At 45.6% G+C, this 15,332-nt stretch overlaps 1 protein-coding gene and 1 pseudogene across 1 annotated transcript in view; both read right to left on the reverse strand.

Annotated features, from left to right (window-relative positions):
- LOC126236341 (ATP-binding cassette sub-family C member 4-like) overlaps positions 1-15,332 on the reverse strand; it is a 229,687-nt gene that overhangs the window by 63,908 nt on the left and 150,447 nt on the right. Inside the window, exon 15 of the mRNA XM_049945567.1 lies at positions 9,418-9,626. Within this exon, the coding sequence (XP_049801524.1) occupies positions 9,418-9,626 (209 nt within the window). The remainder of the gene's footprint in view (positions 1-9,417; positions 9,627-15,332) is intronic.
- LOC126238023 (5S ribosomal RNA) lies at positions 1,140-1,257 on the reverse strand (annotated as a pseudogene).

Below are 15,332 nucleotides of genomic sequence, written 5' to 3' on the forward strand. Positions count from 1 at the left end.
AGACGGATCACAATCGAACACCTCGCTGCACATGTGGACGTCTCTGTTGGTAGCGCTGACACACTCGTCCATCGGTTGAGGTACTCAAAGGTTTGTGCCCGCTCAGTTCCTCGCCGCCTGACAGAAAGGAGGAGGAGATTAGTGTTTAACGTCCCGTCGACAACGAGGTCATTAGAGACAGAGCACGAGCTCGGATTAGGGAAGGATGGGTACAGAAAGCGGCCTTGTTCTTTCGAAGGGATCATCTCGGCATTTGCCTTAAGCCACTGAAAGTCTAAATCAGGATGGCTGGACGCGGGTTTGAACCGTCGTCCTCCAGAATGCCAATCACGGCGCTACCCCGCCCGCTTATTTTCTGCGTGTCACTGCCAATAACGTGTATATAAGGACAACTACTTATATAGCTGACAAGTATCGACTTGTGAAAAGGAATGATAAGAGAGAGGCATAAATCCAAGGTCACAGTACACACCTTGCTACTCATTCAAATTGCAACAGCAGGAAGGACAGCAAATAGCGAAATTTTCCGTACTGTGCGTATAGAGCAAAGCAATAAGATTACCTTATTAAATTTTAAGTGATTTAGGGCTCTTGATTGACCACAGGAAGGCTTTTGACACTGTTGTGTACTGCTGTCTAGTGAAGAAAATACGAGCTTAGCAAAAGTCAGACCAGATTTGCGACCGTATTCCGGCCTGCCTTGCAGATAGTCCTACACTTCGCTCTTCGCGGAACAAAATCGACAGGTCTAAAAGTAATTTTCGGAGCACCACCAGGAAGTGCGATAGAACCGTTAGTGCTTATAATGAATATAAATGATCTAGTTGAAAACATCGGAAGCTCATTAAGACTGTTCGCAAATGATGCGGTTGTTTATGAGAAAGAAGAAACGCCAGAAGACAGTATCGACTTGTAAAATAAAAAAACTAAACTCCTCCCGAACAGGCCATGAAGGCCCAACGGTACCGACCGGCCGCCGTGTCATCCTCAGACCACAGGCGCCACTGGATGCGGATATGGAGGGGCATGTGGTCAACGTTCAGATTTCCCGGCCGTATGTCAGTATCCGGGATTGGAGCCGCTACTTCTCAATCAAGTAGCTCCTCAGTTTGCCTCACATGGGATGAGTGCACCCCGCTTGCCAACAGCATTTGGCAGACCGGATGGTTACCCATCCAAGTGCTAGCCCAGCCCGACAGCGCTTAACTTCGGTAATCTGACGGGAACCGGTTTTATCACTGCGGCAAGGCCGTTGGCATCGATTTGTAAAATGCTCTACATTAAATTGATGCATGGTGCGGTCTCTGCCAGTTTACCACGAACGTAAATAAATGTGCCGATTTGTGTGTACATAAAAAAAAGAAATCCACTACACTTTACTGGTAATAAATTTCTAGAAACAGTATTTACCGTAAAATCTAGGAGTAACTATTCAGAGCGACATTAAGTGGAATGACTACAAAAAACAAATAGTGGGGAAACTGTGGTGTCACTGCCAGACACCACACTTGCTAGGTGGTAGCTTTAAATCGGCCGCGGTCCATTAGTACATGTCGGACCCGCGTGTCGCCACTGTGTGATCGCAGACCGAGCGCCACCACACGGCAGGTCTCGAGAGACGTACGAGAACTCGCCCCAGTTGTACGACGACGTTGCTAGTGACTATACGGACGAAGCCATTTCTCTCATTTGCCGAGAGACAGTTAGAATAGCCTTCAGCTAAGTTAATGGCTACGACTTAGCAAGGCGCCATTAGCCTTAAATAGCTTGTATATAAAGAGTCACTTGTATCGCCACAATCTCCAGATGTCTCATCAAGAACGATGTATACAAGGATGTATTAAAAGTTAAGTATATTCCAAAGATACGTATTTTCTTTATCACATTCATTAAGTCTCCTGTTTCAGACCTCACTCCATCCTTCGTGAGTTAGCGCGTGCATCTTGGCCGCCTCTTTCAATTAGTGTGCGTAGTGTTGGCAAGTCTGCCGACACTACAATTTTGGCGACGAGCGTAAAAACGGTCTCCGTTCTTTTTGCTTTGCTTACATTACTTGTGTCATGGCTTCGCCAGATGTACTGTCCGAATTTTATCGCTTGCAGAATCAGCAGACGCAGGCGTTATGGGATGCCCTTGGACAGCTCGTCCAGGGTCAATGTGTGCTGCACCCCGATGCGGCCGCCGCCGTTTCATCGCTACTGCAGCCCATAGCAACTCTGTCCTACGACGAAATTTTGTCTGCTTTAGATGCCTATTTCAAAGAACCAGTTAATGTAGTTGCCAAAAGGTATACGTTCTTTCGTACCAAACGTACGGCCGGTCAGACTAATAGGGAGTGGGTTGCAACATTGCAAGGACTTACTAGGGATTGTGATTTTGCATGTGAATGTGGACTTCCTTATTCAGATACCATGGTGCGTGATGCAATTGCACAGAACGTTTCTGATGTTCGCATACGGGAACAGATTTTGAAACTAGTAAATCCCTCCCTTCAACAAGTGATAGACATTTTAGATAGGCAAGACACACTTGACTTTGCTCAGGAATCATTTGAAACTTCGCCAGCAGTGTGTCACATTGACCGGCCCGCCGGGCGCGCAGCACGGGACGTTAAACGGCCCTCGCGCACGTCCGAGCAGCTGCAGCCTAGCTCGCAAACACGTGTGCCGCGTAAGCAGGCCAATGCCGTGCTCAAATCATGCCCGCGGTGTGCTACTCGACATTCGCGTGAAAATTGCCCGTCACGCCAAGCTATTTGCTTTTACTGTCATAAGAAAGGACATGTTCAAAGTGTTTGCCAGAAAAAGCTAGGATCAGGCAATCAAAACCATTCCAGGCCCTTTGCTTCGCGCCGGAATCAAACCAGGGACAATAAGGCTCGTGGACCTTCGCCCATGGACATTCATGTCGTTAATTCCACCCCGTCCAGTGCCACTTTATCTAACAGTGACTGTGTTCGTCCCACAAAAAGTGTGCGTCGACGTCGCCGGAACTCCCGTAAAGTCGCAAGTGCTTCTGTACCTGTCTCAGTTCAAATTGCACGTGAAAGTCGCTCTTGTCGTCAGCAGGATAATAAACTTTTTGTAGACTTAGACTTTGGAGGCAAAGTGATACCATTCCAGCTTGATACCGGAGCTGCAGTTTCATTGCTCAATCAAGACACGTACAAACAACTGGGCAAACCTCCGTTGCGTGCCGCAAATGTTCAGCTCAATAGTTATTTAGGACAGCAGATACCTGTGTTAGGACAGTGCAGCCTTCTTGCCACATACAAGGGACAAACAAAACTTGTGTCATTTTACGTTCTTCGTTCTTCTAAGGCAGTGAACTTGTTTGATTTAGATTTATTTCAGTTGTTTAACATGTCTATCGTAAATCAGGTCCTATCAGTGAACCAGACTGTGCCTTCAGCCAGTGTTTCTCGTCTTTGTGACGAATTTGCAGACATTTTTGCACCGGGCCTTGGTTGCGCTTAGAACTATGAAGCACATTTGGAACTCAAAGTGGACGTGCAACCGAAATTTTTCAGAGCGCGCAATGTTCCCCACGCATTGCGTGATGAGGTCGCAAGAACATTAACCGATTTAGAATCTCAAGGTGTAATTGAACGTGTGCAGGCTTCTCTCTGGGCCTCACCCTTAGTAATTTTGCCAAAACCTTCCGGACAACTGAGACTTTGCGTGGACTTCAAGGCAACTGTGAATCCACAACTTGTGACTGCAACTTTTCCTTTGCCCCGACCGGAAGATCTTTTTGATAAACTGTGCCCGGATAAATACTTTTCGAAATTGGACCTAGCAGATGCGTACTTGCAAATACCGGTGGACGCAGAATCCCAGCGCGTCTTGGTGGTTAACACGCATCTTGGATTGTACCGATTCAAAAGACTGCCATTCGGGTGTGCATCCGCCCCTGCATTGTTTCAGCAATATTTACAAACTGTTTGTGTGTCGGTCCCTCCTGCTGCGAACTATCTGGACGATATTGTGATCTCCGGACAGACAGAAGACGAACATTTAGCCAACCTACGAACGTTATTTCAGGTCTTGTGACACAATGGTCTTCGCTTGAGGAAGGACAAATGTGTGTTTTTTGCTCAAGGCATACATCCGAGTCCAGAGCACCTCCGTGCCATCCAGGAGTTGCCTTCGCCACAGAACTTGAAACAGCTACAGAGTGTGTTGGGAAAAATTAACTACTATGCCAGGTTTGTGCCGCGCACTTCTTCCATTTCTGCTCCGCTTCATCGCTTACGCCGTAAAGGTGTTCCGTTCGTCTGGACGACGGAATGCGAACGCGCCTTTCGCCGGTTGAAATCGGCGTTGCTTTCAAATACTTGCCTTACGCCATTCGATCCCCAGAAACCCCTTTTGTTGATGGTCGATGCATCGGAATTCGGGATCGGTGCTGTGCTTGCGCACAAAGATGGATCGCATGATCGTCCTATTGCCTTTGCGTCCAAATTGCTCTCGTCAGTGCAAAGAAATTATTCCCAGATAGAGAAAGAAGCTTTAGCTCTCGTGTTTGGTGTTACTAAGTTCCATGATTTCTTGTATGGTCGTCACTTTACCATCATCACAGACCACAAACCTTTGACATCGCTTTTTCATCCGAACAAGCCTGTACCTCCACGTACAGCACAGAAATTCATTCGCTGATCTCTTTTCCTCTCGCAGTACCGCTACGATATCTTGTATCGGTCCACTGCTAAGCACGGAAACGCTGATGTGTTGTCCCGTTTGCCTGTTGCTGAGGATAAAGCATTCGATTCTTCCGAACTTTCTTGCATGTTCATTGATTCGGAAACCGATGACGTGGTCGAATCGTTTCCGATTGATTTTCGTCGTGTCGCTACAGCCACAGCTGTTGACCCTGTCCTTGCTACTGTTTTGCGTTTTGTTGCTACGCAATGGCCCTTGTCAAAGTCACGGATCGAGGATCCGTTGGTTCGCCGATTTTTTGCTCACAAGGAGAGACTTTTTGTACGACGTGGTGTTTTGTTGTTGCGTTCGGATAATGATCACTCCAGAGTCGTGGTCCCACGTTCGTTACAGTCCTCTGTCTTACGGCTTCTTCACCAAGGATATTGGGGTATAGTGCGTACGAAACAACTTGCTCGTCGGCACTGTACTTGGTTCAGAATCGATGCTGCGATTGCGAATATGTGCTCTTCTTGCGTGGCGTGTGCCGAACAACAATCCGCCCCGCTGCGGAAATTCTTTGCAAGGCCGACAGCCACTTCCCCTTGGCAACGCTTGCACATCGATTTTGCTGGTCCATACTGGAATGCTCGATGGTTGGTTGTTGTCGATTCCTTCAGTAATTTTCCTTTTGTTGTCCGTATGTCTTCCACGACGTCATCTGCCACCATCCAAGCGTTATCGGCTATCTTTTGTATTGAAGGTCTACCACAGACTATTGTTTCCGACAATGGCCCACAATTCATGTCCGCAGAATTTCAGTCATTCTGCAAGGCCAATGGTATTCAACATCTGACATCCGCGCCGTTTTCGCCTCAGTCAAACGGTGCCGCTGAACGGTTGGTCCGGACTTTCAAGTCACAGATGTTGAAGTTGAAAGAGTCGCATTCTAGGGAGGACGCATTGTTGCTCTTTTTGTCTTCGTATCGCTCTCAGCCCCGCGATGGTCGCTCGCCGGCTGAGTTGCTCCATGGTCGTCCTCATCGAACCTTGATGTCTTTGCTGCATCCGCCGCATCAGGTTCCAGTGCAGCGGCAGACTACTGCTTTTGCTCCTGGCTACGTTGTTTTCTATCGAAACTATCGCGGTTCACGGCGTTGGCTCGCAGGGTGCATCTTCGCTGCCTCGGCCGCGCGATGTATTTGGTTTTGGGGGCCTCTGGTGAGGTGCGTCGGCATCTCAATCAGCTGCGCCTCTGTCGTCGCCCGGGTTCTGCCGCTCCCCGTCTGCTTTCAGCGACGGTGCCGTCCGGTCAGCGCCCTGGGGACCCATCTACTGGCTCGCCTCATCCCCAGGTGTTACCGACGCTGCCTTCCATTTTGCCTCATGGCGACGCGCCGCCGCCGCCGCCTGTTCTCCCGCCGGCGCCGCCGGCAGTGGACGCGTCGCTGCAACCGCCGCTCGCTTCCCGTGACCAGCTGTCCTCCGCCATGGAACGCTTGCCCGCTCCGGACCCGATGTCGTCTTCGCGCGTCGGATACCCCGACGCAATGGAGGTCGACCCTTCGGCCCCTCCTGTTTCTTTACGGGCGCGTACACCACATGTTGACGTGCACCCTGGACTAGGTTTTCAGGCGTTTCCTAGCTCCCCTCGAACCGAATGGCCGGGTGCGGGTGGCGCAGCCTCGCCTGTTGTTAGGCTCCCCACCTCATCGCATACGTCAAAATGGGGTCCTCCCCACGGCGGGCGGAAGCCTTATAACACGACCGTTCGCCGATTTGCGGGGGAGGAATGTGGTGTCACTGCCAGACACCACACTTGCTAGGTGGTAGCTTTAAATCGGCCGCGGTCCATTAGTACATGTCGGACCCGCGTGTCGCCACTGTGTGATCGCAGACCGAGCGCCACCACACGGCAGGTCTCGAGAGACGTACGAGAACTCGCCCCAGTTGTACGACGACGTTGCTAGTGACTATACGGACGAAGCCATTTCTCTCATTTGCCGAGAGACAGTTAGAATAGCCTTCAGCTAAGTTAATGGCTACGACTTAGCAAGGCGCCATTAGCCTTAAATAGCTTGTATATAAAGAGTCACTTGTATCGCCACAATCTCCAGATGTCTCATCAAGAACGATGTATACAAGGATGTATTAAAAGTTAAGTATATTCCAAAGATATGTGTTTTCTTTATCACATTCATTAAGTCTCCTGTTTCAGACCTCACTCCATCCTTCGTGAGTTAGCGCGTGCATCTTGGCCGCCTCTTTCAATTAGTGGGCGTAGTGTTGGCAAGTCTGCCGACACTACAGAAAGTACATGTCAGACACTGATTCATAGGACGGATCTTAAAGAAATGTAACTCATTATAACCGCTTACAAGGTGCTTCTTGGACCGATTTTTGAGTGTTGTTCCTCAATCTGGGACCCTTACCAAATAGGGCTGATAGAAGAGATAGATAAGACCAAACGGAGAGCGGTGCGTTTCGTCACGGGATCGTTTAGTCGTCAGAGACGTTCAACAAGCTCCTGTGGCAGACACTACAAGCGAGGCGTTGCGCATCACGGAAGGGTTTGCTATCGACATTTCGAAAGATTACTTTCCGGGAAGAGTCGAACATAATCTTACGTCCTACGACATATATCTGGAGAATTGACCACGATGAAAAAATCTGAGAAAGTAGAGCTAACAGACAGGCTTACCGATAATAATTCTTTCCACGCGCCTTTCGCGAGTGGAACAGGGAAGGGTAGTCTAGTTAATGGTACCAGAGGACCCTCCGCCTTAGTGTCACTGCGGAATACTGATGTAGATGTAGGTGTATGGAGTGCGAAATTTAATACGTACAGCCCCTCGGGGCCTCCAATGACGGATGCATCTATCATGATGGTGTACGCTGCTCCTCAGAAATACAACGAGGTGCCTCTCCTTAGAGCAGTGATGTCAACCGCACTGTTGTCGGCTCGCTCCTCTTTCTTTGCGCGTCAAGGGAAGCCGCAACAATGGTCGCAGTGCAGACAGTCGGCGATGCTCGTGACGTCATCGCACTACCGTATACTGCTGCACGCAAGCCCGCTTTCAGACTCAGAGGACTTCACGAGGCAGTACGATTCGGCACGGTCGAGACAAACAGTTCTCTCTGCCGCTAGTCTCGCAGTACAGCTGAGGTGCTGCAACGTGCCGAAGTATGGCCCGCCTGAACCCACCGAACCAATACTCGCAAGGCAGTCGTTGGATTCCGCCCAATGCGAGCAGCAGCGTCGCAGAAAGATCTTAGACACAAGCAACATTCAGATGCGATTTATGACGAGAAACACGCTGCGTTACCATTATTTATGTAATGTGAGTTGTGTCAGTCCTACCTACACCGTGCAAAAAAATGGCCTTAACACTATGGGACTTATCATCTGAGGTCATCAGTCCCCTGAGCCTTAGAACTACTTAAACCTAACTAACCTAAGGGCATCACACACATCCATGCCCGAGGCAGGATTCGAACCTGCGACCGTAGCAGCAGCGCGGTTCCGAACTGAAGCGCCTAGAACCGCTCGGCCACAGCGGGCGGTGCAAAAATCAAACTATATCAGTCTTCAAACTATATTATGCCCTTGTTTGTTTGGGTTCGAAAGATGAAAACGTGTATCATTTCCTCATATCTGGTAACACCATCGTACCAAATGACGGACACTTTGGTACGTTAGACAAAGAAATAAATTTCACAAGTCGAATTTACACATCAGATCAATGCTCTGGTTTTCCGCCAAAAGAAACACAATAACACCTCTCTGCTTGGAAAGCATCTCTGTTACATACGACGCCATTTTGACGGTTACACATAGCTCCGCCACTTATCGGAACTTCATGAAACTGTAGGAGTTGTGTAAGTAGGCTGTTTAGGTTTTTATGTTGGTAATGTCACGTAGCGCTCTGTATGAAAATCACTGGCTGTGCTGTGTGCAGTCTGTGGCTGGTTGGCACTGTTGGAATATTTGCTATTGTAATGTTGGGCAGTTGGATGTGAACAGCGTGTAGCGTTGCGCTTTTGGAGGCGAGCCGCCAGCAGTGGTGGATGTGAGAAGAGAGATGGCAGAGTTTTGAGAGCGGACGATCTGGACGTGTATCTGTCAGAAAAACGAAATTTGTAAGACTGGATGATGACTTTTGAACACTATTAAGGTAAATAAATTGTTTGTTCTCTATCAAAATCTTTCATTTGCTAACTGTGCCTACAGTAGTTAGAATCTTTTATTTAGCTGGCAGTATTGGCGCTCGCTATATTGCAGTAGTTCCAGTAACAAAGATTTTTGTGAGGTAAGTGATTCATGAAAGGTATAGTTTATTGTTAGTCAGGGCCATTCTTTTGTAGGGATTATTGAAAGACAGGTTGCGTTGCGCTAAAAATATTGTGTTTCAGTTTAGTGTTGATCAGAATAAGTAAAGAGAAGTGTCTGAGTACGTTCAGTTCTGCTCAGCTGTTTGAAAAGCAAATAACGTAAGGGGTTTACCAGCACAGTAATTCATAATTTTTTCTAAGGGGTGGTTTCGGCTGAAGCGGGAATATTCCACGATGTCCCACAACAGAGTCAGCATTTTTTTCAACAGAAATTGGTCGACAGAAAAGGAGTATTGCATTACTTACTGAACGCCCCTCGTACAATCAAAACCTAAATTTCATTGTCAACAAGCCTTCTTTCTACAAGTTAATCAGTTGTACGCTTCACTCTGTCATAGTAGAGTGACAGCTGAGAGTACAGGGCAGAGCGCTGCGGCGTGCTGACCAGTAAGTGATGACGTAGTCGGAGCCGCTGGTGACGACCTGGGACACCAGTATGAGCGCCGCGACGGCGGACACCCCGCACACGCCGCCGCCAGCCCTGAAGTACTCCCACACCACCCACCAGCTGAGCGACTGCTGCGCCTTCTCCTCGTTACTGTCCTGCTGGGAAGCGTCCAGTTTGGTTTTCCCCGGCTGGTCAGCAGCAATGCCCTGTAACGAAGACACCAGTGCATCAGCTGGAAGTCAGTTCCTTATTTGTCTTCCACTCAAAGCTATTATTGTAATTCCTACACAGCAAACAAAATTAGTTTCATAATGACTGCATGTGAAGACCATTTTGAGAGCGACAGTACTCATGGGAGACACTAATATATTGTCATAGATATACAAAATTTTATTGACAAGAAAAGGAGCTAAAGGTTCTTTTCTGATATACACTATATTCTTAGTTTTCTGTTCGAAGTAGTAATCAAAGTGACCACTTGTACATGTGTAAGGAAAATACACGTGAAATGAACAGCAGTAAGAACATTCAGTATCTTTGCAACGTACAATTCACGTAGAACACAGAGAGCAGAAAATCTGCACACTAGGCCTTCACAGAGTCAATCCTTGTATACTAGCAGTAAAAACATTTACGGGACAAAAATTTTCGGTGGGCATATTGCCACAAGAAATTGGTCGTCGAAGACTGGTAATATCTCAACGGAGTGCCCACATGTGATACAAATACATTCCATTGATATCCGACAGCAGTGCTCTGAAGATATTGAACTGCATAAAGCTTTTGGGGTATGAAGTTCTGTATGGAAGATTCCACTCTTCGCCCAGATGTATTGTTTATATTTACCAATTTCAGTCTGTGTCAAGTGGCATCTAACTTTTTAATAAAATACAACAGATCTTGCACAAAAGGTGTATAATTATTCAATACTAATGCAAAAATTAGGTTCTAATCATTTTTATTTTCTACCTTTAAACACTTATTGTGCCTTCAAATGCTAGCAGCTCTGCTTTCTCAGCACGCTATACACTCCTACCATCTTCCGCAAAATATATAGAGCAATTAGTAGCAGAATTTGGAAATTACCTGCAAAGCTGGTAGTCCTACTACTTACTTTATAGCCAAACTTAACACAATGAGTGAGAAAGCGGCAGTAACGAATTAATCGATAACACCAATGATAGGAGCTTAAGCTGTGGACGTGTCTTAAGGCCATTTCTGTTCATGTTGTACGTTAGCAGACAATATTAATCATAACCTTACATACTTTGCAGATGTAGCCTACTATCTGTAAGTAGCTGCATAAGCGTGCAACCGAGCGAGGTGGCGCAGTGGTTAGACACTGGACTCGCATTCGGGAGGACGACGGTTCAATCCCGCGTCCGGCCATCCTGATTTAGGTTTTCCGTGATTTCCCTAAACCACTCCAGGCAAATGCCGGGATGGTTCCTCTGAAAGGGCACGGCCGACTTCCTTCCCTAATCCGATGAGACCGATGACCACGCTGTCTGGTCTCCTTCCCCAAAACCAACCAACAAGCGTGCAGGCAGAATTTGATAACATTTCAGATTCGTGCAAACATTGGAAAATTAAATGCTCAGAAATGTAGAACTGTGCACTTCAAAAAAACGTAAAAGTGTAGTCCTATGACCAGAATCTGAATGATTCGCTATTAGTATCTGTCAATTCATACAATTGTCTAGGTTTCCGGGGATGTGTACTAGAACAGTCATGTAGGCTTAGTCGTGGACAAACCATGCCCCACATTTCTGGTCACTGGAAAAATGCAATAAGTCTACAATGTATATTGCTTGCAAAGCACTCGTGCGATCCATCCTAGTATATTTCTTGTGCAGGACTAATGCCAGATGGGACTATCTGGTTATACGGAAAGTATCTGAAAAAGTATGCAACAAATAGATGCACGGGACAGCGTCGTGGAAATGCAAAACCTTCAACTGGCAGAGGCCTGAAGATAATCGTCTATTCCATCTACCCCATGAAAGATTACTTACTAAGTTTCAACAAGCAGTGTTAAGAGGGGAACCTAGGAATATGTCACAGTCCCCTATGATTCGTTCCCATTGGAACCGCAAAGCCAAAATTAGACTAATAACTGCGAACATTGAGGAATATAAGTTTCATGTGCTAATGAAAATAGAAAAATTCTCACTGTGTGGCATAATGAGAACTGCCCTCTGCCGTCCGCTTCATACTGTTTTGCAGAGCATGGATCTGTGTGTAGAATCTGATTCGAAAGTAGTAGATGAAGTGATACGAAGGAGTGTACTTAAATGTTCTGGCTATATGAAGCTTATTGTTGAGGGGCAACCTACCTACAATAAGCAAGAAATCAGTAGTGGAGGATTAGAGAAATAGTGGTATACCAAACGGGAGGCGGATAGATTTTATCTTTGGTGAGTCGTAAGACAACGTCTTTAAGAGAGAAGTAATAAAAATGATTGTAAACGATGGTTCTCTCATATCTGTGTTGGTACTGAGTCATCGCACGTGTTTGTTGCAGAGCCAGCTATAATTGTTACATAACAATTAAGAATTCATGTACCACACGACAAAGACATACGCCTACACCAACTACCGAACCCTTCAACTCGACTTTTATATCCCAAAAATTCTACACAGAGCACGTATAGCACCGCTCTGTTGTAATATTTAAAGAAAGTTTTCGTGTATGTCGCTACAGTGTTGGCAAATCACCGTTATTTAATGTACAGAGCTAAATTTTATGCAGACATTTTTGTATTGGTACTACACAAAAATTGGTGCAGTGACATATGGGTGAGTGAATTTTTCTTCAGCCTGACAGCTTTGTGCACTTTCGTTACATCGCTAGGCCTCCCTAAGAGTTCAAAGAGTAGCTTGTGTGCACTGAGGCGCCCAAAGTCATTGAATAGCGATATGCACAAGTGTAAAAGGCGATAATATCATGTACACAAGCTATAAAGTGCTTTTGTGGAGTTGTCACTTGCATTCAGGCGATTCATTTAAAAAGGTTTCCAAGGTGCGTATGGCCGCAAAATGCGAATTAATAGACTTAGAACGCGAAGTGGTAGTTGGAGCTAGACGCATGGGACATCCTATTTCGAAAGTCGTTAGGGAAGTCAATGTTCTGAGCTCCACTGTGTCAAGAGTGTGCCGAGAATATCAAATTTCTGGAGTTACCTCTCACCATGCACAACACAGTGGCCGACGGCCTTCGCTTAATGACAGAGAGCAGCGGCGTTCGCGTCGAGTTTTCGGTGTTAACAGACAAGCAACACTGCGTGAAATAGATTTCCGTTAGGATAGTGCGGCGAAATCTGGCATAAACGGGCTGTGGCAGCAGACGACCGACGCGAGTGACTTTGCTAAATGAACGACATTGCCTGTAGAGCCGGTCCTGGGCTCGTGACCATATCGGTTGGACACTAGACGACTGGAAAATCGTGGCCTCGTCAGATGAGTCCCGATTTCAATAGCTGAGAGCTGATGGTAGGGCTCGAGTGTGGTGCAGACCCCACGAAGCGATGGACCCAAGTTAACAATGCACTGTACAAGCTAATAGTTGCTCCATAATGGTGAGGCTTGGGTTTATATGGAATGAACTGGGTCCTCTGGATCAACTGAACGGATCACTTACTGGGAATGTTGGTGTTCGGCTACTTGGAGACCCTTTGTAGCCCTTCAAGAACTTCTTGTTCCCAAACAACGATGTGATGCCGCGACTGGTTTCAGGTACATTCTGAACAGCTCGAGAGGATGATTTGGACACCCACATCGCCAGACATGAATTCCATAGAACATTTGTAGGATATAATCCAGAGGTCATTTCGTTCGCAATATCCCGCACCGGCAACACTTTCGCAGTTATGGACGGCTACAGAGGCAGCATGGCTCATTATTTCTGCAGGAGACTTCGAGCGACATGTTGAGTCCGTGCCACGTCCAGTTGCTGCTTTAAACCGGGCAAAAGGAGGTCCAACACGTTGTTAGAAAGTATCCCATGACTTTTGTCACCTAAGTGTACATACAAGAACGAAAGTGGAGACGTAGTTTTACAATATTCCGTATTAACTACGTGGAGCGCACGACAGTTCTGAACTGTCAGTGCTGGATAATCTGTAACCGTGTCCATTCTAAATTAGAATGCACCGAGTAATATTTTACCACAGTCCATTGTTCAAAACGATTATAATCTGTGCCTAAGTTCTGTATATTATCGGGATATAGATCTCTGATTTCAGTGCATGGGATTTCGACGTTCCTGTGATTCTTGTCATCTGCATAGTCCACCATGTTGTAATTGGCCAAAAACGTTCTGTACTTACTTCTAGCTCTGAACTTGGTATTAGTAAGCGATGAATAGGCTGATGTGTAAACAGAAGCGAAAAGTAATTTCATTTTGCGTTCTCGTAACATTTCATAGCATCCATATTGTAATTAGGCAAGAAACGAAACAGAAACATCTTTGGCTGGAGCGTTAAGACAGCTGAAGTTCGACATCCACATCGTATAGAGATTGCGGTCTGAGACATATTTCATGTAATGTCACTGTGACTGTGTAAAACGTAGTATTTCCAGACTGTGATGGGGTATAATTACTTGGTAATATTTGTAAATAATATTTCTGTGGAAAATATTCGAAAGATTTTGCACTATGCAGCGATTAGTCAGTCTGACTGTGACAGAAAGTTAACTTTTTACGTGACTCTTTACAATCGTAATTTACTTTGCTCTCAGTTTTACTGTTTTGTTTGGATTGTGGTAGATATGTAATATACCTGGGGAATTACTTCACTATACGCAGTTAGCTTCAGTCTCAAATTGTGACATAAGAGATTCTTTGTTCTTGCACCAAAAGGCAAATAAGAACAAAACTAATCAACATTAAAGGTGCTAAAAACCTCTACAAAATATATTATTACTTTGTATGTAAATGTTAGAAACTGAGCAAATTGAGCAGATTAATGTATCGAAACTTTTTTTTTTTTTTTTTTGAAGAGCACACAGAAAGAAACACAACGTGAAAATTTTAGCTGCTAAGACACAGGGCAAGCTTTTTTTTAAAAAAATAATTGAAATACGCCAAATTCTTAGCTCGCCAGGTGGCTGGCGAAATGTAGACCGCTGCATTAGCTGTGGCAGATGGCGCATGTGCAAAATGACGGGCACATGTCCTTGCTGATGACACATCGGTAAAAATATAACATGGCACAGCAAGATCGTAATTTGTAAAGAGAATTTCAGTTTCCATCGACAGTTTCTCTGACACAATTATTCATAACTACTATATATTCGCTCAAATTTGCTGCTCATTTAATATCCACAATAATTAGCATTTGCCTTTGCAGTATCGTCAAGTGTCAACAATGGAGGTGAAACTGAATCAATATTCTTTGAGATTTCTTGGTATATGCTTGATATTAGCATCTGTATCTATGTAAGTTCCAGAGTTCCACGTAACGTAGAATCCAATTAATGTTTTCAATCTTGCAAATATGAAATATGAAGAACATGCTACCAATATTAATCGAAATCACCTACTTCTTTTGAAGACCTGCATATGTGTTATTTGCTAGTTAATTTCTTGGTCATTCGTTCCAATGATGTTGACATTTTGCTAGAAATTGTGTAAACATTAGAAGAAACAGGAAACAGCGTGGATACTTCCTTGAATAGTAGTTGAACGATGACTGCTGTACTACTTAACGTCCATAACAGATATAGAGTACCTTCCAAGCCCAAAAGAAAAACGTACAGTAACAACTTTCAGTAAGAACGAAAAGGCTGTAGATTTTTTTGGTTAAACCGAGGAGGGAGAAAACGCTTAAACTTAAGCAGTGTGTAAAGCCGGTTTCGTTTCGTAGAATCTGAACATGAATTGTATAAATGGAAGGAAGTTTTACACGAAG

This window comes from Schistocerca nitens, chromosome 2, assembly GCF_023898315.1.
Source record: "Schistocerca nitens isolate TAMUIC-IGC-003100 chromosome 2, iqSchNite1.1, whole genome shotgun sequence".
Lineage (NCBI taxonomy): Eukaryota > Metazoa > Arthropoda > Insecta > Orthoptera > Acrididae > Schistocerca > Schistocerca nitens.